Source organism: Theobroma cacao, chromosome 1 (genome assembly GCF_053813885.1).
Source record: "Theobroma cacao isolate CCN51 chromosome 1, ASM5381388v1, whole genome shotgun sequence".
NCBI classification, from domain to species: Eukaryota; Viridiplantae; Streptophyta; class Magnoliopsida; order Malvales; family Malvaceae; genus Theobroma; species Theobroma cacao.
The window spans coordinates 37,442,919-37,466,984 of NC_142639.1; the positions used below are offsets into that span (position 1 = coordinate 37,442,919).

Below are 24,066 nucleotides of genomic sequence, written 5' to 3' on the forward strand. Positions count from 1 at the left end.
AACCCAAATAAATAAATAGAAAAATAAAAACCTTGTAATTCCTAGTCTAACCTCCACTGCTCAGATAAGCACATGTCTAGTTTTGTCGGGTCCCAAGTTTCTCCCAGCTTTGGCCCACAAGTTTTCTTGTGTTACAACAGTTTCAACACAAATTTTGGCCTGTTTCACGTTTTACTCGTCAATCCAATGGCCTGATTCACATAAATTGTAATCTGAAATTATTTTCTTCCCAAAATTTAATAATTTTATGACCGCTGAATATCCGTACAGAAAAATTCTTTTAAATAAGATGCAGTAGCATGTTTCATGCTCATGCTTAAAATCTGCTTCCAAACTTGTGGATGTGATTTCTATTTTGGTCTTCCTTTAGATTCAGGACAAATCAAAAGAAATTTTCAAGTTTTGATGATTTAAATGTGAACTTTCTGCGTAAATGCTGTGAACCAGTTGAATTGAGCTCGAGCTTGGCTGCGCCGCCTCTAGCAAAACGTACCTGCTCCATTTCCCTGCAGAGGAAATGAGAGAAAAAGAAAAACAAAAAGAGGGCTATGATTACGCCCATATGTGCACAAGAACAAAGAGTAAGATTTTGCTGAGCTTATAGCCTAAATCCAAAGTGAAATGAAATCCCAACACAGTGATCTGAATTCTGACCAGCAGTGCTGCCTTATTAATAGTTCAGTAACGGAAGATATCTATCTATATAACTTGTGCTATGACATGTTCTTTCCACCAACTCCAGCAAAATCCAACTGCAACTCGTATTCTTTTGTTTGGGGAGGCTTGAAAACGTGTCTGCATCCACGATTTTGGTTTAAGATAATTTTCTGGATTGGCAGATTCATCGTGGTAATATCCACGTGGCAAGTGCAAATTGATTGTGTGTGGGCAAAGGACTTGGCCCAAACTAGCTCGAGCCAATGGAAGATGGGGCCGGCGTGTTGTGTCCATGAAATATCTACACATTTATATGCTGCAACTGTGTGGATGATTTATTTTATGGCAGGGGTGGGGGTGGAGGGTGATGTTGAGTGGTGATTTATGCATAGTTGCTAATAACTTTATATTAAATGAGTGACAAGAAAGTGAGAAGCAAGTTGGGGGTTTTGTCATAGTGCCGAACTCCCTTTTAACTTTCTCTTCTCTCTCTCTCTCTTTCTCTCTCACAATCAATCGGAGCTCTTGATCTTAATCCTTTGGTTTTTATTTTTCCTATGACTATTATTCTAAGTTCATTGAATCCCCAAACAACTCTGCCTGTCTCTTTTAATCTTTTGGCTTAATATAGAAGAAGAAGAAAAAAAAAAAGTAGCAGCAGGACACGGAAAATGGTCATGGATGCTTCTGTCTCTCCAAAATTGGACTCAAAGGCTTCAGAAGAATCAGAACTCAGACCATCTGAATCTCAGGCATCCAAAAGAAGGTTGGTGTAGTCAATTTCTTTCCCTTTTCCTTTTCAACGCTTGCTATTGTAGGAAGCTTACAGTTTTAAAATCTATGGCATTGGTTCATTTCAGGGTGCCCCTTCATGCATTTAAGTTTGTCTAACATTTCTAAATTTTCTCATGTTCTATATTACCCAGGAAGGTGGTTGAGAAGACGGTTGTCACGGTGAAGATAGGCGAGAACAGTGGAAAGCTAAAGAATGAAGGGCCGCCTTCTGATTTATGGTCCTGGAGGAAATATGGGCAAAAACCTATCAAAGGATCTCCTTATCCTAGGTGTATATCTTCTTCTAATGATATTTCTGCGTTTCTATCTTCAAAAGTTGTTAATCCTTACGAGCTCACAAACTTTTACTTAGCCAAGAGAAGCAATACTTCATCCCTCCTTGGCTCTTGTTTCTTCCGAGTACAAATGTTTTTGGTGTAGTTGAAGTGAATTTCCTTTTCCTCTACACCTGAAAGTTTAGCCAAGAATGTCGTTTTCTCTTCATTTTGTCCCATCCCACCTCACCCCATCAAGAATTCTCACAAAATTTCATGTTTCATCATGCAGGGGCTATTACAGGTGCAGTACATCAAAGGGTTGTTCTGCCAAAAAGCAAGTAGAAAGATGCAGAACAGATGCTTCAATGCTCATCATCACTTACACCTCTAGTCATAACCACCCAGGCCCTGATCTCCACACCACCAACCTAATGCAGTCGCCAAAAGAACCCCAAACCGACCACGGTGATGATCAGCCCCCGACTCCTAAACAACAACAGCTGCCAGAAGATCCACAACAAGAAGAGCCTGAAGAAGTACAAAATGAACCCATCAAAACGAGCAGTGATGAAGATGCAATCGAAGAGCATTTTCACTATCTACAATCCCCATTAAGCTCTCCCCGAAATATTATAATTAACCAAGAAGATCTTTTCACCGGGAATCTAGTGAAAACCCACGACAACCTGGGGTTTCTGTTGGATGAAGAGCCGCTGTCTTGCCCTCATATAACAACATCTTCAACACCAAAATCAGAAGAAAATGATTTCTTTGATGAACTTGAAGAACTGCCCATATCTTCAGCTTTCACAAGTTTAATGAGAAGCAAGTTTTCCGATGAAGGAATTCCTGTTGTCCCTTCTTGATCTGAGTGTTTCTCAGACTTGGAAAAATGTAATTAGGATGTTTATAATGAAGTGATTATGCCCCCACTACGAGTGGCTCTAGTTCAGCATCATCCTAGTTTTTTTTACCTTTCTTGCTTTTTCTTGTCTGAGGGTTCACAAAATGAGAAAGTTGGGCACTTTGGCATGAAATGTTTGTGGATTGCTGTCATTTTTTTTTATCTGGGAGATTGGGATGAAAATGCTTTTTGGCAGAACGGGGAAAACCTATCAAGTCCAACGGATGCAGACACAACCACACACGCACGCCCCAAAGAGAGAGAAGATAGACGGTGGCTACTTTTGTTGGGTGCTAGCTCTTTTGTACATTAAGTATTAATTAATGAAGCCACGAGGTTCACGCGACGAGAGCTTTGTTTGGTGGTAGCTCTTTTTATCTTGTTTTTGGTTCCTGTTTAACTTTCTTGTTGTAAGGGGTTCGGATACTTGATAGGTTCGGCCTTTTCTTGTTTGTTCACCTCTGGGTTGCGAGATTTAGATCAGGTTCCGGAATCTGTCCCCTGAAAAGTATACGGCCTACTTTTTGGATTACCTAGTGGATTTTTGAGTTACAGATTCCTTCTACATAATGCCAAACTAACCCCAAGAACCCCTTTCGTGGGGGTGAGACTTGGGCGTGACACACCCACAGAGTCTCAAATTTGTCAAATTCCCATGTCGTATGCATGCACGTCATTTGATTTTAACTCGGAAAAATAAAAAGAATTTTTCTTTTAATTTATTTCTATTTGGGTTTGCCCTGCCAACAATAATTACTCCACCAGATCGAGTCTAGAAGCGAAAAGGACACGAAAAGATAAATACTGGTATGACTATTTTCACTTTGAAAAGAAGACTATTATGTGAAGGTTATTTTCGCTTGGATTTCGACCGCCGTGTACGTTTGATGGATAATGTTCCACGCCCCATTGTTCATTTTCTCATCTTTATTCTTACTTTTAACTCCCAAATTATGTGATTTTTATTTTTTGGTACAAAGGAAATTAATACCCTTTGGAGAGGCCTTTGATTTAAACCCCAGCTGTGTGAGCCAATCAACTCTTTGGAAGCTTGGCGAATCATTGAGAGCGCAAATAATTGGGACATCTTTACTTTTCTTGAGGGTTATTTCTGCTTTTGGGTAACCGAAATTTGTTTATTCAAAAGACAACAAAACCACCTTTCACCAAAACTTATACAAACAATATAAAACAATTAGGAAATACGACAGAATCATACTGTCAAAATCCCTTTATTCAAGCTCCAGCTGCAGCAAAGTTGGAGATTCTCCCTTTCCTGATAATGATCTACAAGCTGTTCAATATGACTAATTGTCTATATGGTTGGCCACCTCTGCGTTTGAGGTAAGGAAACTCCCATGCTTTCCCCTTATTCGTCCCTACAAATATTGTACAGATTGAAGATCTGGATAATCTGAGAATTATATCTAATTAGCTAGGGCTTTCCCTTTTAACGACAGTTTGAACTTTGGACTTCTGTCAGATGCTGCCCCAGACCTTCTTTCTAAAAGAAGAGGAGAAACTTCAAAACTACTGTATATAAGCAAGTAGTATAGTAGATCTGGTTAGAATTCATCAATCACATTTGATTGTCAAAAAACAATAATGCCATCAAGATAGTGTTGAACTTTTCTGTTTTAGACTCACTGTACGGTAGCAACAGTCAAGAACAAAAATCATGTATTGGATGGTCATGTCACGGCTGAAAAAGAAAGAGGCGGTCATGTAGTGATCTTTGGAACTATCAACTTCCGTTGTTGATTACTGTTCGTGTGACAATCTGCACCCGACGTTTGTAGCATGTCACCTCTTTTCTTTTATGTATACGTGTATATATATTGTCTTTTGTCCAAACCTGACATCAATTTAAGTCGCCCCATTAGTAACAGTGTTTTTCACTTTTCACCAGGTTTACAGCAGTCCTCCATGGCATGTCAATGGTTTCGCCACATAAAAAATCTGAAGTTAGATTAACTCTGCTGCTTACCCCGAATTCAATCTTGATGCCTTTGCAGGCGCTTTCAATGGATTGAATTCAGTTCCACCGAATATTATATTTAACATAAAATAAAAAAATATCTTAATTAAGTACAAAAACCATACATTAGTAAGGCACTTCAATGATTAAAGGGTAATCGGGTTATCACCAAATGGAAGTTCATGAAAAGCCTAAAATCTATTACATACATGCTAGAGAATTTAGCTGATAAACTTGGTAAAAGAAATGGATCAATTAGACCCTTAATATCGATGCTTTCTGGGATAATGATAAAGACGACATCCAGGAAACATTTATATGAAGTAACAAATTGAACGAAGGCTTTGGCTGATAGTGCAATCGATTAGAACTAGATTTTCATGTCGAAAAATAATCTCTGCAGCAAAAGAGGTTTCTTCGAGAACAAGCACACCCCGTAAAAAGCTTCACCGATTTCTCAAGGTTTAATATTTGTTATATGATTAACATCAAAATTCATATTGCTATCACCAGAAATATAATCATTATTCAGTATCCAAAGAGACAATCGAAAAACTGGGCAATCATTTCCGGTTATCTCTACAATAGAGCTACGTCATTGATAGCAAAAAAGAACCTAAACTAACCTATTCATTACCATCAGCTGTAGCAGCTAGCGGCTGGAGAGCTTTGAGAGGATTCATGATTACACCATCAATGAGTCCATATTCCTTGGCTTCTTTTGCGCTCATGAAAAAATCACGGTCAGTATCCTGGTTAATCTTCTCCAAACTTTGACCAGTGTGGTAGGCAAGATACCCGTTTAGGTTTGCCTTATGATGCAGCATTTCATTTGCCTGACAATCATGTCTACTAGTCAGGGTACTGTATAACAACTGAACAAAAATTATGAAGCTACACACAAAGGAGTTAAACAATCCAAATGAAAGCATCCCACTGGTGCACTGTTTAGTCTTTTTCTTAAAAGAAAAAAATTGGGTGCATTCTTAATAACAAAGTTTAACAAGCCCTCGCATCCCCCCAAAACCCACCGAAAAAAAAAAAAAAAGTTTAGCAAAAAGGCATGTTCACTAGTGCTTGGCTGTCACGTATCATAAACATCAAGATACAATTCATTGTATCTGATTTATGCAGAGAGGGTTAGGGGAGGCAGATAATTTAAAATTTAAACAACATGAGGTTTGCCAAGAAAAATACATACCTGAATATCAATATCAGTTTGCCCTCCTTGAGCTCCACCAAGAGGCTGATGTATCATTATCCTTGAATTAGGTAAACTGTATCGTTTTCCTGAAGTTTTGGGAAAAAAAATACACACAAAGGGATGAGCACATTTAGTAGACTGGGGGAAACAACTACACCACACAACGAAGCTTTGAATGGTACAGATCACAAGCATTAGATACCTATGGTTCCGGCACTAAGCAGAAAAGCTCCCATACTGTTCATGAAAAACAAAATATATCCGTTACTAATAGCAAACAATTGCATCCACAGGCAAATAGAAATTCTTATTCCCAGGAACAACCACAAACATCTTAATTTAGAAAAGTATTTCACATCAAAGGGTTTGCAACTTTTAATAATCAATCATTAGGCTTTTGCACTAAAAACATTATTTTGTCATAATTAACAAAAACTCAAGCTATAAACCAATACTCAACTTCCAAGCATCTGGTAACAATTACATAAAGAACTTAAAATTATTTTTTCACACCATTGTCCGCGTAATTATAAAGTCTTCTAGATTATAGGAAAAACAAAGGGATTCACAAAATTCTTGGAACTGCCTTATACCATCCATCTCAAATTGCCAGAAAGTAATCAATGATTACAGCTGCACAATTCCATTAATAAAAATGCTTTAAACACTTCACACAGAACTAAGCACCAGCTTTTTGGTGGAATGCAATCCACAGCCAAGTAGAGACCGGCCTTGGCTCTGTAACTAATGTTATAACTAGCTAAACCCAAATTGTAGATTCAGTTATTACCAGAGAAAACTAGGACAAGTTATTAGACAATTAATTCTAGAGAGATATAAATCACACGAAAAAGCAAACTAAAAGTTGCAATTTTAACCCCACCTGTTGGGTTTCCAGGCTGACCTGCCAAGATCAGGGTAGGGTTTTTCTGCAAAAGGAGCGGGCAGTTTAGGCCAACCCATCCCCCAAATCCTTCACCCATCCTTACCACCCTCATACTGGGGGGCTACTCCTTTGTCCCTTACCCACCCCTGTGCCAAGAAATAGTTCCCATCCAGCACCTAACCGCTAGCACTCATAAATCCATTATTATTTATTATGATGTACACTTGAGACTTAGTGTATGCAATGTGGCACAACGTAGCCATACAAGCTAGAACTAGGCCTTAAACCTATAATGTTCTGGCAGTTGGGACACCAAACAGAATGCACATAACCCCTCTTCTTCCAGAGTGGGGATTAAACTAAATGTGGCTTTAACATACAAAGTGTAAAAGGGTTCTTTGTTATGGGGAGATGAAGCGTTGCAAACAAGTAAAAGATGTATCGGAGATGGTGGAGAGGAAAATCGGAGCAATTCCCAAAGTACTCCAAAATATAAAAAGGTTCTTTGTAATAGGGAGAGAAAGCGTTACAAACAAGTAAAAGATGTACCAGAGACAGCAGAGAGAAAGATCAGAACAGTTCCTGAAGTACTTAGTGTCGTGGTAGGAAGAAGAGAATAAGTCGAGAATCAGAAGGTAGAAGAGAATTAGAGAGAAGCTCTGCGTGAGAACAAGGTAGTTCTAAAAAAGTCTCTGAAATGAATTTTGAAGGCTTTATATATAGTGCCGGAAATGGCAGTTACTCAAGCATAGGTTTTAAAGCGACTTTAATATTGGGTGACCATTACTGAGTTTTTAATGTTGAGTAACGGTTAGAAATCCATTATGTAACTATTAAAGTAATGGATTTTATGACTGTTAATAATATATGAGATTTACGTAAATGGAAGAGGTATACAGGAAAAGCTATACGAGAATAACTTAAGGGAAAAAGGTGTACGTGAATAGGTACAAGAGAAAAAGATAAGAAGGAAAAACACTTGTACTTCCGGAACAGGTCAAAAGAAAACCTCTTAACTACCTCTACATTTGAACCACCAAACCAAACTCTCTTAAACATTATAAGATGAAAATAACCTGCAAACCCTACCACTTATTCAACATTACTTTCACTACCTTCAACGTGAAATATTTATTCTATGCGAAGTAATGCTTCACTCGTAATAGTTGTTCTCATTATTCTCTGTACAATATTATGCTGTAAAATAATTTTTTACAGTAGATATTAACTAAAATCAAGTACTAACACAAAGCTTAGGCATCTAAGCTAGAGAACATGAGTAATAAAACCAATCTCTATCATATGCCCCCTCTATCTTAAATACATTAAAGCATTATAACAAATTTGGCCAAAAGGAAAGTATATTACACATTAAGAAATATTCTCTTCAAGGATCAGATATCAATCAGAATGAATCAAATACCATGCTTTACGTTTTTGAAATTAAGATCAATAATACTTAAATAATAGACAAAGTTGGCATAGCTTCAAAACCATTGTTTTCCAATGTTTCATATCAAGCTGTGAACATATTGCGTTATAAACAGAAATAATTACAACAATGAATTTATACCTAGCTGCAAGTCCAACACACACAGTCGAGACATCAGGCCGGATGTGCCTCATAGTGTCGAAAATGGCCATACCTAAGAAAATTCAAAGCCATACAAGTTAGGCAAGTCTATAAAAATTATCCATAGCTTACCATTTTAAACAAACTAGTGCAAATATAAATACTAGAATCTCATGAGATAGTATATTACCAGCTGTAACTGACCCTCCAGGGGAATTGACATACATGACAATATCCTGTTGACAAGATAAAAAAACCACCAAGAGGTAAATAACACTCACAATGACATTTTAGATTCTTTATTTTTTTAAAAGAAGAAAACCAATGCGTTTGCAATTGAGAAAATGCGAGCCTGGAACCAAACAGACCTTGTGAGGATCAACAGCATCAAGATAGAGAAGCTGAGCTACAATAATGTTTGCCATATCATCATCAACAGCTCCACCGCAGCGAATTATTCTCTAACAATCAAAAGAAACAACCAATATAAGAAGCCTGGTACAAGAGAAACCAAAGTCTTTTTAAACAAAAATTCACAACCAAACCAAATTCATACATATTGAAAAAGTTGGCTAATAACACTCTGAAATCGCTCTTGCACCATCGGAGGTGGCCCCTGCCCTTGTGCGTATGTAGGGAAGTAAGGTGATGATGGGACTTGCAAATCATCCCTGCATAATTACAAAGTAAATTTTTTTTTTTTGAAAAAAAAACCCAGCTAGACAATGTAGGGTTGAATTTATACCAATTTTTACCTTATTGACCAAATTCCTTGTCGAGAGGTTGTCTCTGAAGCCCACAACTCTCCAGTGTAAACAGCCTTTGGCTGAGAACTCATCACAGTCTTTTGATTACTAACTAGCTTCTTCAATTTCCTGAAAATTATAATTAAGAAAATCTTTCTTTTGAACTTAGCCGATTACGTGAAAACTGAAAAAAAAAAAAAAAAAAAAAACATCATGAAACAAAATCTATTTTGCACCCTCTTCACAGAAACCAACATTATAACAAAATGCGGACTTCAATTACGGTTGGAAGAACGGTAACTCTACCTCCTAGATTCCAGAATGTCGACTTAAACGTTCAATTCAAAACAGACTTGAAATTTAAGAATTATATTACAGTTTCCTAGCTTAGACAAAGAGAAAGAGGGAATAAAAAAGAATACCTGGGACGAAAGGGATGGAAAGGAAGAGATAACTTGTCAGAATCAAGATTGGTGCTTGAGTTTGGAGAGAAGAGCAGAGAACTCAACCGAAGAGACGAAACGGATGTCGGGACGCACGTGTGTGCCATTGTTATCTAACTTACCTGTCTGAACCAGATTTAAACCAAAATTGAAACACTAATTTCAGCCAATTTAGAGGCGTATTTCTGGAGTTGTATTGGTTGAGAAAAGGAAGGTGACCTTATCTCCCAGTTTAGGGCTAAGGCGGCGCCGGGGGCTTCTGGAACGATAAGGGTAGTGTAGCTCTCAAGAGAAGTGAAGCGGAGCAAGAAACTAGTTTTACTGAAACAGCGACCTCCTGAATATCTTTTGCCCAAGGGAAGCAACAAATCTTCTTGTTTGACCCGAATTTTAATTACGGACGGGTTACGACCCGGGAGCAGATAGTAGCATATCGTCTGTATATTGTCCTCCCTAATTAATTTATTTATAGGCTTTTGCCACTTTTCTACTAAAAATAATTATTGTTACAGCCCAGGAGTTAAAGCCCGACGCCTTAACTTGGATAGGGGTCCAACCCAATGTTTGTGGCATGGTTAGATGCCTTTAACAGAGAAATTAGTAAGAGTTCAATTACATGTTCTCGACAATTGAGAGTAGTTTAACGTAATTCGTTAAATAAACATGTAGATCGTCAAATGTAAAACAGCCTTTCAAATCATTCACTTACGTTTGTTATGAAGAAATCAATATTTTTGGTGCTTGGAAATTAAGGGCGTTGTTCAACTTTTGACAATTTGCTCACCAATGATCTTGCTTCTGTATTTACATTTTATTGGTTTTAGATCCATCCACCGCAAAGAAAACTAGGAAAGGAAAAATATTAGTAAATTTCATGTTTGTATCATTTTCCTTCCATAAGTACACAGTGATTTTCTGAAATATATGTAGAGCGCAGAGCCTTAGAAAAATGAGTCATGTTCTGAGCTTTTTTTCAAGTTGTTGATTTCTTGAGACACCCACGGCAGCTGTCGCCCTAATGCATTCCATGTGAAATAAACTTGGATGCTCTTTCCTTGATAACATTGTACCATGTAGACAACTACTTTCTAGGCAACCTGCCTTGTAAAATATTAACCACATCACAGAATCAACCTCCTTTCAAAAAAAGAACTAGCAGCTCCACAAAAGTATAAGGGAGCGATATACAGACTCAGTTTAATCTCTCTATCCTAAGTTGAAAATTATGCCGTTTTACTAAGCTCTGATACATGAATCAAGACATAAATGTGCAGAATTTACCATAAGCACAGAGATTAGTACTGGATTTTTGGCAATGTTAGCAGGTAGTTTCAGCCAGCAGCTGTTCTTGAATTGCCTTGTAGCACTGCAGACTACAAAGAGGTAGCTTGGACTTCGAATCTCGATACTTGTATGGGTTATTACATGATGGACCCGCACAGTTTTCCCGTGGAGGAGGGTAACTGAATATCCAACCAAACCAGAAATAGTTATATAACAGAAAGCCAACATTAATAATTGAATCAACTTAAATTTTGCAATGAGCAATACCTGGAAGGTTTGGAGTCAAATAGACTAGGGAAACCCATATCCCTGGGAAATGTGACTGTTGTCCCTGTAGGACCCATGACCAATCTGACGGTATTTGATGCAAGCATCTCTGCATTGGCAGCCTTTCCCTGTATAGAGTAAGACGAGAAAATTAGACAACATGGCCGTAAAATAAAACTTGCCAAACAAATTACATTTAACATTCTTTTCAATCCAACAGTTCCAACTTCAAAGTACCTGTGCCAATTCTTCCTGACGCTTTTTCATTTTCTCTTCCCGCTTCTTCCGGCTTGAATCTTGGCCAAGTATTTTTCTAATAGCCTCAGCCTACAAAATTAATTTAAACAAACTCAATTTATGTATCACAGGTTTAAAAATACATGTGAAAAAATATGGTAATCCAAAAGAGAAACAAACCTCAGATTCCCTAGCAGCCTTTTCAACTTGCATCCTTCGTCTCTGAGCAGCTTCTGCCTTCTTTAGCTGCTGCTCAACTTCTGAAAGTTTCTCCTTTTGCTCTAAAATGAACAACGATCACTATAAAATTTAAAAAAAAAAAAAAAGAAAAAGAGAAAAGCAACCAATAGATTCAACATGGCAGGTCTATGACAAAAATAAATGCTCACTTCTTGATGGGGCGGGTGGTAATCCATTTGGAAACTCAATTAAGCTTGATCCAGGTGCAGAAGAGGCATCTTTGCTTGACTGAAGGGCCCGTTGACGTGTTGTGAGAGTCATTTCCCTCTTATTCTCCATCAACGTATCAACAGATTCTTTCCTCTGCTTCTTTTTCTTCTTACCTTCAAGCTCACTATCAGACACTGGTTCATCTTCTTCCTCATAGTCTGTATCCCCAGATATCCTATCTGATCTGTGCTTCCTTTTCTCATCTTTGCTAGACCTTGAAGAGCCAAAATTTTCAGGGTTGGAAACCCTAGAGAGTTTTTTCTGTTTCTTACCTGATTCATCATCTTCCTTGTACGCTGGACTAATCTTTGATGTTTTAAGTCTCTCCAAATAGCGAATCTCCTCATCCTCGTCATCTTCACCAAAGTCCCCATCCAGTACACGTCTCTTAGGGACCCGCTTGCTTTTACGAACCAGACCAGCTTGGTCTCCTTGTTTACCGGAGATATTCTTTCCAGACGTCTTTCCCATCAAAGAATCCTCTTTCCCAAAATTAAAACCACCTTTGGAGAAATCTTTCCAGGGGACTCCTTGCAAACCACTCCTTTTATCTGGAGGGGAGTGCCCCTCGTCAGTACTTCCCTGGAATAAAGACATAATCAATTATAAGATTATGTGGGATTCTAAATGTTACTAAAAGATATGAATAATTATTACGCTCAGACAAAGCACATTAATACATAAGATAATCTTCCATACAAGGAATACATTACATTACTGTATTACTACCAAATCATTAAATCCCACGTGATCCAATTCAGGGTATCTGTGACAATTCAACCTAAAGAAAAAAAAACTGATAATCTCGAGCAGGCTAATTTATAAGGCATGCAACTTCATCAGGTAAACACTATGTACCTACTTAACTGAGAGGAACACCAACATTGAATTTCAAAAGAAAAGCCTTTTTTAATATAAAAATGCCATAATTAACCAAATAAAGCTTAAAAGAAACCACTGTAACTACCTGAAGATTGTTCTTCCTGGTAGAAGACCCACTCCCTGGCATCCCATTAGCTGCTGAGTTGGCATGAATTGTGCGAGTAATGCCACCAACCTTGAGCTTAACTTTTTTAACCTTGCTTTCATTACCATCAATAACAGCTCCTTGCACTGAACTCTGAAATTCACCATTCCTTCCGCCATATATATCCACATTCCTCGATTCTGATACTGACCATTCCTTTGCCTTGCTTGTGCTTTTCCAATTAGCAGGGGCAAGAACACCCTCACTAGAACGTTTATTGTTTGACCCACTTCGCCCAGGCTCATTGTTGTAAAACGCATTGAATCCCCCATCTTCTTTCTTTCTTTTATTGGTTTTCTCACCTTCAACACCAACAGCAGGAGAAATCCAAACACATTGATTAAGATTGAACTCTTTCCGCTTTGAATTAGCATCACCACCAGCATTCTCATCACTAGAGACCTTGCTCACATCATCTGAAGGAGGTGTTGATGACAAGGGTGAGTGATCTTGACTTTCAGCAAAAGACTGCGAGTCAGGACGAGGACGACGAGAAGTTTGGGTCCTCTTCTTCCTGACAGCATTGTTCATGCCATCAAACCGAGTGCCAGAAAACTCTTCCATGATGACAAAGTTGTTATCACCTAATTTCACCAGACGGATGCTCCAGTAAGACCACTAATCCTAAAAGAACGAAAATCAAAATATGAGATTTATACTGTATAGATCCCAAATCACTACAAAAGCAACTTAATCTATCACACATCAAATCAGATTAAACAAAGAATTGGAGAAAAAGGGTTTAAGATTGACAATATAACATTACAATAACATCCATAAAAAAAATATTAAAGACATAATCAAGTGAAATTAAGGACAGAGAATAGCGAGGTCGAAAACCGGTAGAAGCATAGTATATCATAAGGAATTTCACCAATGTAAACCATAGGGAGCCAAAAAATAAGGAACGTGGAACATTCAGAAACAAATAGATCAAATTATCCAGATTAATAAACTCGAAAAGAAATTGAAAAAATTCAAAATGCAGTAGCAAGGGAATTAGCCCCAATCCCCAATATAAGAGAAGCCAAATTATTAAAACCAAATATTTGCAAGAAATAGATTGATAAAGAGGATTAGAGAATAATATTATCTCACAATTCACTATGAATTAAATTGTCATCAAATCAAAAGCAAACCCCACATAAAAACACACCCAAAATCACATGAATCAATCCATCAAACAAAATCCATCAGCGGTAGCGACAACCAAATTCACCCACCTCAAATCCGTAGATCAAGTCACCCAAAGAAAAAACAAGAAACCCACGGGTAATCGATTATTTTACCTTCTCGATACGGGCGTACAGAAGAAATTGAGTAACCCTCGAAAGAGAAAAAGGAAAAAGAAAGAATGAGACAAGAGGAGGAAAGAGCGAAACGGAAGAGAAAGAGAAGGGTGGAGGGTAAATAGATTAGGTGAGAATGTAAAATAATAATAATGGGATTTTCGTAGAGCAGGAGAAGAGAATGGGGCTCGAAAGTTAAAAAGATAAAGAAGTATTAGGGTTAGAGAAGGATAGATAGTTGTTGTAGTAACAATGATGATGAGAATGGGAAAGGAAAGATAGAGGTAAAGGAGAGGAAGAGGACTTATTATCTCCTTGTTCACCATTTTTTTGCTATTGCCACACCACCCCACGCTGTGTTTTTTTTCGTTTGGATGGGTTGGAAGGGGGATTTTAGATTTTTAGATCTTTGATTCGGTCACTTGACTCGCCAACCCAACTCAGTCCCCTCTCTCTCTCTCTCTCTCTCTCTCTCTCTCTCTCTCTCTCTCTCTCGCGCGCTTTTCTTTCTTTCGTTCTTCCTTCCTTTCTTTGCCTTAACGCCTTTTATTTCCCCCCCTTCTATCTACTACTACTACACACGGTTTACGCTGCAAAAGTGTGCGCAGGCTAAGACTCTGCGCACACCGTTGCCCATGATAGTGGCTCGCTCTTTTTATTCTTTGCCCTTGTTATGTGTTACGTGTCGCTATGTTATTAGCCTATCCCTCCCAACATTCCAGTGGGTCCTTGTGCTTTAATTTTCCTTCTTTTATTGAGAATATTAAATTGTAACCAATAGATTTTAAAAAAAAATCAAGTGCGTTTGCATAAGAAATTTCGGACATTTTAGGAAAAATGAAATAATTTAAAATAATAACATTTTGTAGTTACATTGTATGAATAATTTTAAGCATTGAAATTTGATGAAATAAAAAATGTAATTATAAAATAAGAATAACAATAACAGGAATAAAAAAAATTAAAAAAAGCAATATAAGTCTCATTAGATGTGTAAGAATGTATAAATATTAGTAATAATATGAACAAATTTTGCCAAATAAAATAATTTCATTTTAAACATTAGAAATTCTCTTTACAAATGAAATTCTTCTGTAAATAATTTTCAATATTTTTTCAAATGACGTCCTGATCTTTTAAATTACTTTAATTAATATTTGTATCAAACTTCTTTGTAATATTCTCGTTACAAAGGATTAAAAGACTTATCACAATAAAAGAATTGTTATTAGAATGAACCTCTAATTTTGGGCATTAGATTTTGTTTAGAAAACCAATTTCCCAAACCATCATTTTCAACATATAATAATAATATGTTTAATTAATATTAATAAATTAAATTATTTCAAATTCACAAGTATTATATCTTTTTTAACCAATGAAATGTGGACAAAACATGTTTTAGCATTGTCATGAATAAAAATCAACTAATGCACTGAAACTAGTCAGTTGAAACAATGACAATATAAATATGATCATGGGAATTAATTAGGCTTGGAAAATTAATCAATCATGCTTTGCTAATTGCAGCATATGGAGAACAGACGTTCCAAAATAGACGGCAGGAGGCCCATGATCCACTGAAGGGACAAAATAACACGAGGAATCCTTTTGAAAATTGTTGCCCAATATCAAAGGGAATGCAGTGTCATTAAAAAACAATAAGAAACCAAGACATAGTTTCTTCCTCGTGGATATTTACCAGTCATTGTCAGCATAAGATATTTCCCGCAAAAAATGTGCGCTTCACATGGAACAACAAATCAAATGAAGTATGGTACTAAAACACAATAATTATAGGTTTAATTTCCTTTGGTTTTTTAGAACTTTTGTATTTTCGTTTCTCTAAAAGTGGACCATGTCGATGCCAATGGCCAAGCTGTTGCTAATCATCTTTTCCAGCAATGCATCAATCTCCTTGATTGGCGACTCGAGTTCAGCTTCTTCGAAGGCATCCGAACAGGCGTGTACATTCTCCACATTTGAGCTTAGCTCCATGCTCAACTGGTAGAGGTCGCGAATGGCGATGGCTTCAAGAGCTTTCTGATTGGTGTCGAGAATGGCGTTGTAGCTGTCGATGCATGTTTCAAGGCAGGAAGCAACGGCTTCTTGGGTAGAGGGATCCAGCAAGAGCAATGATGCCTCGGCCAAGGCTTCCCTGGTTTTGTTACCCATAGCTTCGAGCCCAACTTTAAGGATAGAAACTGGTTCGATCTTAACGTCGTCTCCTAGGAATGGAACCGTTGTCGTTAGACATTCGATGGGGTGGTCAGTGTCTCCACAGATTCGCTGAAGGCTAGGATCGGCGCTGACGGGTAATATAGTAAGTTCTTGTTCATGCTTCTGCCCTTCAGGTTCAGGAAAGTTGAAAGACTGAATTTCGGATGGAAATGGAGCAGAAGCTGGCGAAGGGGCAGGGCTAGAAGCAGAGAAGGAGAAGAGACAGGAGAGGGAGATGAGCACAAGGATAAAATGGTTGATCGCCATGGTCTCGTCCTCTTGAAGGAAATCAAACGCAAGAGGAGAGACAGGGATAGGGTGGGGTGCTTGCGGGTAAGGGAATGGAAACAATGAAAAATTTAAAGTACTTCTTAAGGCATCGGCTTTGCATGGAAATAGCGTCTCCACGCGATCTTGTTGCCACACAATCTAATTTTAGCATAACAAGTTTTCCTTTTATTACAATGGTTTGCATTAAATTCCTCTCTTGTTCTTCATATCAGTTAGACGAGAAAATAGAAACATGACACCGAAGAAATCCTAAATTAATCACAACCATGCTTAGGATCTTCGAGCAAATGAGGTTCTCATTTGATTTAGAACAGTTAAACTTAAGAGTGTTCTAACTAAGGTAAAGACTAGATATCACATATATTGGCATTGGACAAGTTACAACTTATATGACTGGCAATAATATAAGTAAAATTTCACATGAAGTTCACATACAGTTGAGATTGGGCTATTACTGCAGGCTTTCCAACATATAAAAATGATAAAACCCATCGTGATTTAAATTAATACTTTGTATCTATACATATGAATTGAACTATACAAAAGAAAATAACTTTCTCCAATCTCATAATGAAGACCTAATGTGATACTCAAACTCTTAATTGATGGAGTTGTCTCCTTGAAGGAATGAAAAGGTAGAGTTCAGCAGTATTTTACATTGCCACTCGAGTAAGTCAATAAATTATACTGTGGGTCGAGGCGACAACTTCTTATTGCGCTTCCAAGATGAAACATAAAAGTAAGTGTAATAAAAACCCAAGCACAAGAAGAAAATCTAACATAAATCTCAAAAACATTGTGGAAGCCATAAAGAAAAGTTTAATATAAACCCTCGAAATCGAAAGCCAATGCAATTGAACAAGCTACAAGGCATATGTACAAAATTACATCAACCACTGCATGGGGGAAAACTTAGCAGTGGTACAACAATTGGGACAACAAGAAGCACCCATCCCAATCTATCCAAATTACAAAATCTATGACACCTTTGAAAATCCTATTTCAAATTTACCAGTTCCTATTGAGAAAATTTCGCACTGTTGTATTGGGTTGTGATGTGCTTCCAACTGAAGTAAGGCTTCCAGTCGATTATATCTCTCTTCAAAGCGTTCATCGTCCTTCATGAAGATCTTCAGAAGAAACTGCTGTCCGCGAGATGTTGTCATTGTCGAAGGCACTTAGACCAGAGTAAGGACCAGAAGAGAACATCGAAGATGTCTCATCAGACTCAAAAGTAGTGGAGGACTGTCTCTGATTGGGCCGGTTGTTGGAAATGGATAGCATTGAATCCTGATATTCTGTAACACGCTGCACCATTTTTAATGACTGAACCACTTCACCCATTGTGGGCCTTTGACTTGCCTCAGGAGCAACACAAGCAGCTGCAATTGTGCAAACCCGTACATAATCTTCCTTCGGGTACTTCCCTCCAAGCCTTGGATCAGCAAGCTCTTCCAGCCGGTCTTTGTCTCTCAGAATTGGCCTCGCCTGCAAGCAGTACAGCCAACTTGTAAAAATTATCTAGAAGGTTAAGGTTTATACTCTGCAAATACCTAATTGCATAAAATCAGATACAAAAGCATCATCAACAGTGAGGCTAACTCTAGGTTATTGCTCACCCAAGTGACAAGGTTCTCCTGCCCTGATGGTTGTGACATATCTACAGGCGTCCTTCCAGTGAGTAACTCAAGAAGTACAACTCCATAGCTGTAAACATCACTTTTTACCAGTAGATGTCCAGTCATAGCATACTCAGGGGCTACATACCTACAGATCAATCCCATTCTACATTAGTGTCCAATGAAACAAGAGACAGCAAGATTTACAAGAGGAGTGAATGAAACCAACCCAAACGTGCCCATTACACGAGTAGACAGGCAATTTGTTCTGCCTTCAGGTGCTTGTTTGGCAAGGCCAAAGTCAGCAACTTTAGCATGAAAGTTGTTCTCAAGTAATATATTGGACGCTTTGAAATCTCTGTGGATAACACATGGTTGTGAGTCCTCATGCAGGTATGCAAGTCCTCTTGCAGCATCAAGTGCAATCTTCATTCTGGTGTCCCAGTCCAGAGGACAATTTACTCCCAAAGGGCCTGAGGCGAAACAGGACCAGAGTCAGTATCACGTATCAAAAGTGACTCCAGTTGAAAATAATAACTTCAACAAATGAGCTGCCAATAGGATCAAATTTAGAAAGGCAAATTACCATGGAGCCAGGCTTCTAAGCTTCCATTTGGAACAAGCTCATAACAAAGTAGGTTTTGTGAAGAGTCACGACTGCTATAGTAACCTACAAGTTTCACAAGATTACGATGATGCAACCTGCTAAGCATCTCAACTTCAACCAAAAACTCTTTATCTCCTTGGGCCCCTCCACTGGTAAGCCTTTTAATCGCTACAGCTGTACCATCACTTAAAACACCCTTGAAAACTCTGCCAAACCCACCCTCCCCCAGTATGCTCGCAGGTGCAAAGTTGTTTGTTGCTTCTTTAAGTTCTTCATACTGTAAAAACCGTGTACTGCTTGGGTGGGGTAGAGACCCTGCTCGTGCAACTGCATCTATAGTTCTTGGCTTTACTGCAAGAAAATAATGAAATACTGAGGACTTAGAACATTTACATTCTGCAAAATCTAAATTTACAACAGTACTACTGCTGCGACATTGATCAGCATTGTTGTTCATAAGGTGTGACTAAAGTTCCAAAATCAGGCACATTAACTTTAATTTTTTTGGTGCAGCAAATGTTTTTACATACATTACACTTTCATCTCAAACAGAGTTTCAGAAGTCACATTCTCTCCTTGAGCATTAAATGGCCAACCATAAATTTGTAAAAAGCTGCACTAAAATCAGCAAAAACGAAAGCTTTATTTTTTTTAACTAAAAATACTTGAGATGATATATCAAAAAAATAAAAAAAAAAGAAACTTAAAATGAGCAAAATTTAGCAAATCAAATGGGAAAGTATCCTTCATTATGACATTCTTGAAGTATCATACTGCTTCTTGCATTCACTTCAATGCTGCTATGTCAACCAATTCAAGTCATAGGCTTCCCTTTTTGTACAAAGGTACCATAGGGGGGAAATTTTGATTCTAGAGACTTCTGAATCCTTTTTCTTCCCCTTTACTTTTAGCTAAGTACTAAGATTCATTTCAGAATTTATTTTCAGTCAACCTACATGACAAGATAGAGAAAAACAAGTCTTCTTATTCCAAAATTCATCCACAGCATAACTTGGGGTGAGATCAATTGCTAGTTAGATAAAACTTTGTAAATATAATGAAAACATTAAACCTCAAAGCCAGCACAAAAAATTCAATGCCATTGCATTTAAGACACATACCAGATTCCTTCAGAGATGCTTTAGGCTTTCCCTCACGGAATGTGCACGAACAAATTATAAGCACAGATATTATAGCAAAAACCAGTATGCCAGCAGAAATACCAAAAATAAGAATCAAATTCGAGTGTTTCCCCTTGTTTGAAGGGCTGAGTGATGTAGAATAGGAGGATTGATGTGCTGGCGCTTCTACAGGTTCTGAAACCACAACTGGAGCTGTAAACCAGATGCTGAGCTTTGTCAGGACAAATACCACAACAATAACCACAATCTCCATATATAAAATAAAAGTAAACAAAAGCAATGAGCTGTGGAGAAAACCATTGCATATGAAAACTATATGCAATCAAGAACAAATAGCTTTTAAAACTCAGATGGATTTTAGAAGAATTTAAGTCATATCATAATTTACCAGCTATTTTGTATTAGCCATGTTTGCATTGATGAGGTTTGTATGCTGGTAAAATCGAGTGCTTGCACTCTGTTTTTTACTCCTTTGGAGCAGTTCTTACTGCCTCCCTACTTGCTTGAGCAGTTTTATTAATGAAATCTACTGCATTGGCTGAGCAAAAAAAAAAAAGAAATTACCTGGGGAAGGCACTGGAGGCTCAAACCATGTAAAATTAAGGATTTTGTAATCTCCAACTACATTTGGGTCAAAATGAACCCTATGCATCACAAGTAAAGATTTTATTTTAGATGCTTCACTGGCAGAGAAACTGATCCCTGTGTGTGGAGTAATATCCATTGAGATATTTAATCTTGATAAACTGGGGACATAAAAATTGATAATCTCAATTTGATTAGGGAGCAGATCAAGCTGAGCAGCTAACTCGGGTAGGAAACCATTCCAATTTTGTGAGACATTTAAAAGGAGAAGGTCAAGCTTAATGGGATATACACAATGGCAGCCATGAGTCCCTTGTTTCAAAATTGAATCTGGTTTGCAACAATCTGGCAAAGTGAGAAAATACCGATGTAAGCATTTCATACACAATACAAATATGAGTTAGCATTATTAATTAGTTCTTTCTTTTTCAGTAAGTGAATATAAATTTAATACAAACAACAAATGTTCAGGATGCTATCTTGCACTTCATTAACATCTTGCATAGAAGTTATAAAATGGATGTTTAGTTGTGATGCGCAATGAAAACATAAAGAGAAAATAGAATAGAGTTGGTGAAAAAATGATACATAAAAGATCTTACAGGACACTTCAGGAGACAATGGTGGTTGAGCTAAACCAGCAGGAATTGTACCAGGACTGATCTGTGTAGGGGCAATATTTGGCAAGTCCGCACCAGGAGGCACTGATGTACTCCTCTTCATCAATGGTTTTGACAAACGTGAACTGGTCGGAGGGTGACTGGAAGTTATCAATGGACCATAAAGAGGAGGTTGGGCTGGTGCTACAAGGGTTGGTGCACTACGTGGTGAAAAATGTTTTTGGCGTGGTCTATTCAAAGGCAAGGGCCGATCAGAAACGGCTGGTGCACTCTCAGGCACTCTGGTTGGAGATTGTGCTGGCCATTGGAGTAAATTTCTGGTAATATCAGCATTGGAGACGGAAATTGCACAACTCAGAACAACCATAACTTTCACCAAAAAGGAACAGACATTTCCCAATGCTCCTGTTAAAAGAGTTATTCAGAATAAACTCAATGAAGCAATTAAAGGAACCATTAATATATATAACAGAGGTAAAAAAATTAATGTCTACAATGCACAAGAACTCTTAAAAGTAAATGTGAAATCACGAACGTTATTGGCCATAAAAGATTGTAGATATAATGTACTCAAATGCAAGTGTACTTCTTTATTTATCGGTGCGTGGTTATCTCTTTCAATGACCAACGCAGCTAACATCTACTACTAAAGTTTGCGAAAATAATCAAACCAGTAATAAAACTCTGAATAGATTTCATAATTATGGACCAACAGAGCCAATTTCCTCCTCTATCGCTCTCTTTTTTTAGGGTATTTCTTTTTTTACCCAAAACACAGCGGTAATTATAGCACATAAATAGTAGGCAATTCACAGTCCCCGTAAAACAAAATGTCAAGAACGTAATTTGCTTTTTCTCCAATCAGTTTCACTTTGCCAGAAAATCAAAGGAGAGAGACAAAAGGAAGAACTTTCCAAAAATTATCTTTTAAGTAGAATGAAATTTCCAGCTAAACCAAAATAATTGCTTTAATTAGCCATTGAACGCTTTCCTTTCTTGTATCTCTGGTCTCAAATTGTGCGAAGAAACAATTGAAAAAATCGAAATTTATGCTTCTTAACTCAGCCTAATTCAGCTCTTTAGCTAAATAGGTTATATTTATTCTTGGATAAAAAAGAAATATGAAGATTTAGCTTAGTTTCTTAGTCCTCGATTTATTCGAAGCAACAAAATTTGGGAGTCGAGAGGAGTCAAATTTCTAACTGAAAAGGAAAGAAAACTAAATAGTAAGTTTGACAAAGATAAAATTAGCAATTACCACTGGGATTTGAAAGAGCAAAAACCGACATCTCCAACGCCGTTGATTTTAACCGGGGACAACTCAGATCTGGTGAGATTCCAACAAACCAACGGCGAGATCACACTTTCAAATAAGCATAACACTTCCGAACACATAAAGCACCACTACAAGTATAACTTATTTGCGACAGCCAACAAAGGAGGATCCAACGGTGAAGACAACATAACAAGAATCAGAACTCGCACGAAATGACTCGGAGTCAGACTTGCCATTACTCAATTCCCAAGTCGAAGAACTTCAGCTTAAAGGGAAAAAAAAAAGGAACTCAAGTTTCCAAACAAGAAAAAGCAAAAGAAACAGAGAAGAAGCTTGACTGTTGGTGGAACTGGAAGATACCGTTGCCTTTCTTTCACTCGGTTAATCAGTACCAGAGACGCTTTTCCTTTGGGTTCTTTTTTTTTTTTTTGTTTTTTCTTCACGAGTTCTTTTTAATTTATATATTTTTTTCTTGTTTGCCCTTTTCGATGTCTGAATACAGTCTTTATTTTAAACTGACGTGCGCCGTTAGCGGAAATAGAACATATAACGGTAAAAAAAAAAACCTAGCACGTCACCACGTCACTAATCAGCCAAAATGATCTTCTGCACCCGGTGAAAATTATCTTCCTAGACGGTCAAAATCATAGCCGTTCGATTGATGGTGACAGTTACCCTCCCGTCGACGGTTGATCAGGTACAATCAAATGAAAATGCTAAAAATCATAATTGTATACCCTCTTAATAGCTTCGGAGCATAAAATAAAATCCGAAAATATGCAGATAGATGAGGTTATGGTCAAACTAGTCATATCATTTTGAAGTGGTGCATTCAAATTAACTTATCAAATTATAAAATATAAAGCTAATCAACTATATATATATATATATATGGAATAATTAATTGTAAAAAATAGTGGCAACAAAAAGTAGTGTTATTATTATTTAGAATGGGATAAACGTGGCATGAATCGTGGCCATGAATCTTTGAAAGGGGGAGGGGGTGTGGTGGGGGTGTTCAGAATTTAATTGCCACCAAGGCAAGACATTGGATCAGGTGGATAATGATATTTGATAAAAGTTTGGAAGGTAGCGGCAACATGTTGGGAAACTACGAGGAAACCAGGAAAAAATTTAGAGGAAGATTACGTATCATATAACATGGGCATGCACACGAGTACATGGGCATTACTTAAACGAGAGAACCAAATATGACAAGATCAACAACCATCCACATACCTGTAGTAATTTCGTATGCAGGATGGGCCCTTTCCCGATTGCATTTGTCATTTTCCTTTTCTTCTTCTTAATTTCAAGTTGATTTTATGTATATAGGCATACATCATATACTATATAATTTTTTATAATAGGAAGTTTTAAGAGAGTCTTTTAATTTAAAATTCTTATACCATCAAACCCTATTTTAATGAATACAAGTTATTTGTAATGGAAAACTTTGATTTATCTTATTGTAGCCTAAAGTATAATGAAACATAAATGATTAAGTATATTTCGAGTCAGGTTTAAAAATTTCATAATAGATGTAATAAGATGACAAATCAAAAGTAACTCTCTCAATAAAATACTCTTTTACAAATCTTCATATATATATATATATAGTATTATTTTAAGATGCCAAAATAAGAATTAAGACAACTTGAAATTTTATTTCTTTTATTTTTTTATAGTTTTGAAAGTTATATACATTG

The 24,066-nt window shown here is 37.2% G+C and overlaps 5 protein-coding genes across 8 annotated transcripts; 1 reads left to right on the plus strand and 4 right to left on the minus strand.

Annotated features, from left to right (window-relative positions):
• Nucleotides 1-1,089: 1,089 nt before the first annotated feature.
• LOC18613703 (WRKY transcription factor 22-like) lies at nt 1,090-2,959 on the plus strand. The gene is made up of 3 exons (XM_018114442.2): nt 1,090-1,423; nt 1,584-1,721; nt 1,999-2,959. Exons 1-3 carry the CDS (start codon nt 1,329-1,331, stop codon nt 2,573-2,575), a joined length of 810 nt encoding a protein of 269 aa, XP_017969931.2. The 5' UTR covers nt 1,090-1,328; the 3' UTR covers nt 2,576-2,959.
• A 2,085-nt stretch (nt 2,960-5,044) lies between these two features.
• CLPP5 (nuclear encoded CLP protease 5) lies at nt 5,045-9,819 on the minus strand. The gene is made up of 10 exons (XM_018114132.2): nt 9,663-9,819; nt 9,423-9,569; nt 9,010-9,129; nt 8,811-8,925; nt 8,623-8,715; nt 8,445-8,490; nt 8,255-8,327; nt 5,998-6,032; nt 5,793-5,881; nt 5,045-5,427 (listed from the first exon to the last, which is right to left on the minus strand). The coding sequence occupies exons 2-10, from the start codon at nt 9,548-9,550 to the stop codon at nt 5,218-5,220; spliced, it is 909 nt and encodes a 302-aa protein (XP_017969621.2). The 5' UTR covers nt 9,551-9,569; nt 9,663-9,819; the 3' UTR covers nt 5,045-5,217.
• A 565-nt stretch (nt 9,820-10,384) lies between these two features.
• LOC18613706 (HIT zinc finger and PAPA-1-like domain-containing protein) lies at nt 10,385-14,545 on the minus strand. Of its 2 annotated transcripts, none has more exons than XM_007051059.3 (7): nt 13,998-14,545; nt 12,649-13,332; nt 11,621-12,263; nt 11,412-11,512; nt 11,232-11,321; nt 10,995-11,122; nt 10,385-10,906 (listed from the first exon to the last, which is right to left on the minus strand). In XM_007051059.3, the coding sequence occupies exons 2-7, from the start codon at nt 13,270-13,272 to the stop codon at nt 10,762-10,764; spliced, it is 1,731 nt and encodes a 576-aa protein (XP_007051121.1). In that variant the 5' UTR covers nt 13,273-13,332; nt 13,998-14,545; the 3' UTR covers nt 10,385-10,761. The 2 variants fall into 2 exon arrangements, with proteins under 2 accessions (XP_007051121.1, XP_007051122.1); XM_007051060.3 differs by having other exon boundaries at nt 13,932-14,545.
• Nucleotides 14,546-15,842: 1,297 nt separating this feature from the next.
• LOC18613707 (uncharacterized) lies at nt 15,843-16,503 on the minus strand. The gene has a single exon (XM_007051063.3). The coding sequence runs from the start codon at nt 16,482-16,484 to the stop codon at nt 15,843-15,845; it is 642 nt and encodes a 213-aa protein (XP_007051125.1). The 5' UTR covers nt 16,485-16,503.
• An 823-nt stretch (nt 16,504-17,326) lies between these two features.
• On the minus strand, nt 17,327-22,832 carry LOC18613708 (Protein kinase superfamily protein). Of its 3 annotated transcripts, none has more exons than XM_018113946.2 (9): nt 22,718-22,832; nt 22,340-22,622; nt 21,064-21,486; nt 20,441-20,806; nt 19,856-20,068; nt 18,714-19,085; nt 18,357-18,600; nt 18,128-18,275; nt 17,327-17,996 (listed from the first exon to the last, which is right to left on the minus strand). In XM_018113946.2, the coding sequence occupies exons 2-9, from the start codon at nt 22,368-22,370 to the stop codon at nt 17,619-17,621; spliced, it is 2,175 nt and encodes a 724-aa protein (XP_017969435.2). In that variant the 5' UTR covers nt 22,371-22,622; nt 22,718-22,832; the 3' UTR covers nt 17,327-17,618. The 3 variants fall into 3 exon arrangements, with proteins under 3 accessions (XP_017969435.2, XP_088664767.1, XP_007051126.3); XM_088808641.1 differs by having other exon boundaries at nt 22,340-22,616; nt 22,718-22,797; XM_007051064.3 differs by having other exon boundaries at nt 22,340-22,787.
• Nucleotides 22,833-24,066: the final 1,234 nt, after the last annotated feature.

Excerpts from the sequence above, each read along its gene's own strand:
- LOC18613703 (XM_018114442.2), top strand. The coding sequence starts at position 1,329 with ATGGTCATGGATGCTTCTGTCTCTCCAAAATTGGACTCAAAGGCTTCA. Across the intron at positions 1,424-1,583 it reads TCTCAGGCATCCAAAAGAAG|GAAGGTGGTTGAGAAGACGG; the intron begins GTTGGTGTAGTC and ends TATATTACCCAG. Across the intron at positions 1,722-1,998 it reads AAAGGATCTCCTTATCCTAG|GGGCTATTACAGGTGCAGTA; the intron begins GTGTATATCTTC and ends TTCATCATGCAG.
- CLPP5 (XM_018114132.2), bottom strand. The coding sequence starts at position 9,550 with ATGGCACACACGTGCGTCCCGACATCCGTTTCGTCTCTTCGGTTGAGT. Across the intron at positions 9,130-9,422 it reads TTCCATCCCTTTCGTCCCAG|GAAATTGAAGAAGCTAGTTA; the intron begins GTATTCTTTTTT and ends TATAATTTTCAG. Across the intron at positions 8,926-9,009 it reads CAAGGAATTTGGTCAATAAG|GGATGATTTGCAAGTCCCAT; the intron begins GTAAAAATTGGT and ends GTAATTATGCAG.
- LOC18613706 (XM_007051059.3), bottom strand. The coding sequence starts at position 13,272 with ATGGAAGAGTTTTCTGGCACTCGGTTTGATGGCATGAACAATGCTGTC. Across the intron at positions 11,322-11,411 it reads AGGCTGCTAGGGAATCTGAG|GCTGAGGCTATTAGAAAAAT; the intron begins GTTTGTTTCTCT and ends TTAATTTTGTAG. Across the intron at positions 10,907-10,994 it reads TTTGACTCCAAACCTTCCAG|TTACCCTCCTCCACGGGAAA; the intron begins GTATTGCTCATT and ends TTGGATATTCAG.
- LOC18613707 (XM_007051063.3), bottom strand. The coding sequence starts at position 16,484 with ATGGCGATCAACCATTTTATCCTTGTGCTCATCTCCCTCTCCTGTCTC.
- LOC18613708 (XM_018113946.2), bottom strand. The coding sequence starts at position 22,370 with ATGTCGGTTTTTGCTCTTTCAAATCCCAGTG. Across the intron at positions 21,487-22,339 it reads TGCTCTTTCAAATCCCAGTG|GAGCATTGGGAAATGTCTGT; the intron begins GTAATTGCTAAT and ends CTCTTTTAACAG. Across the intron at positions 18,601-18,713 it reads CTTAGAAGCCTGGCTCCATG|GCCCTTTGGGAGTAAATTGT; the intron begins GTAATTTGCCTT and ends GTTTCGCCTCAG.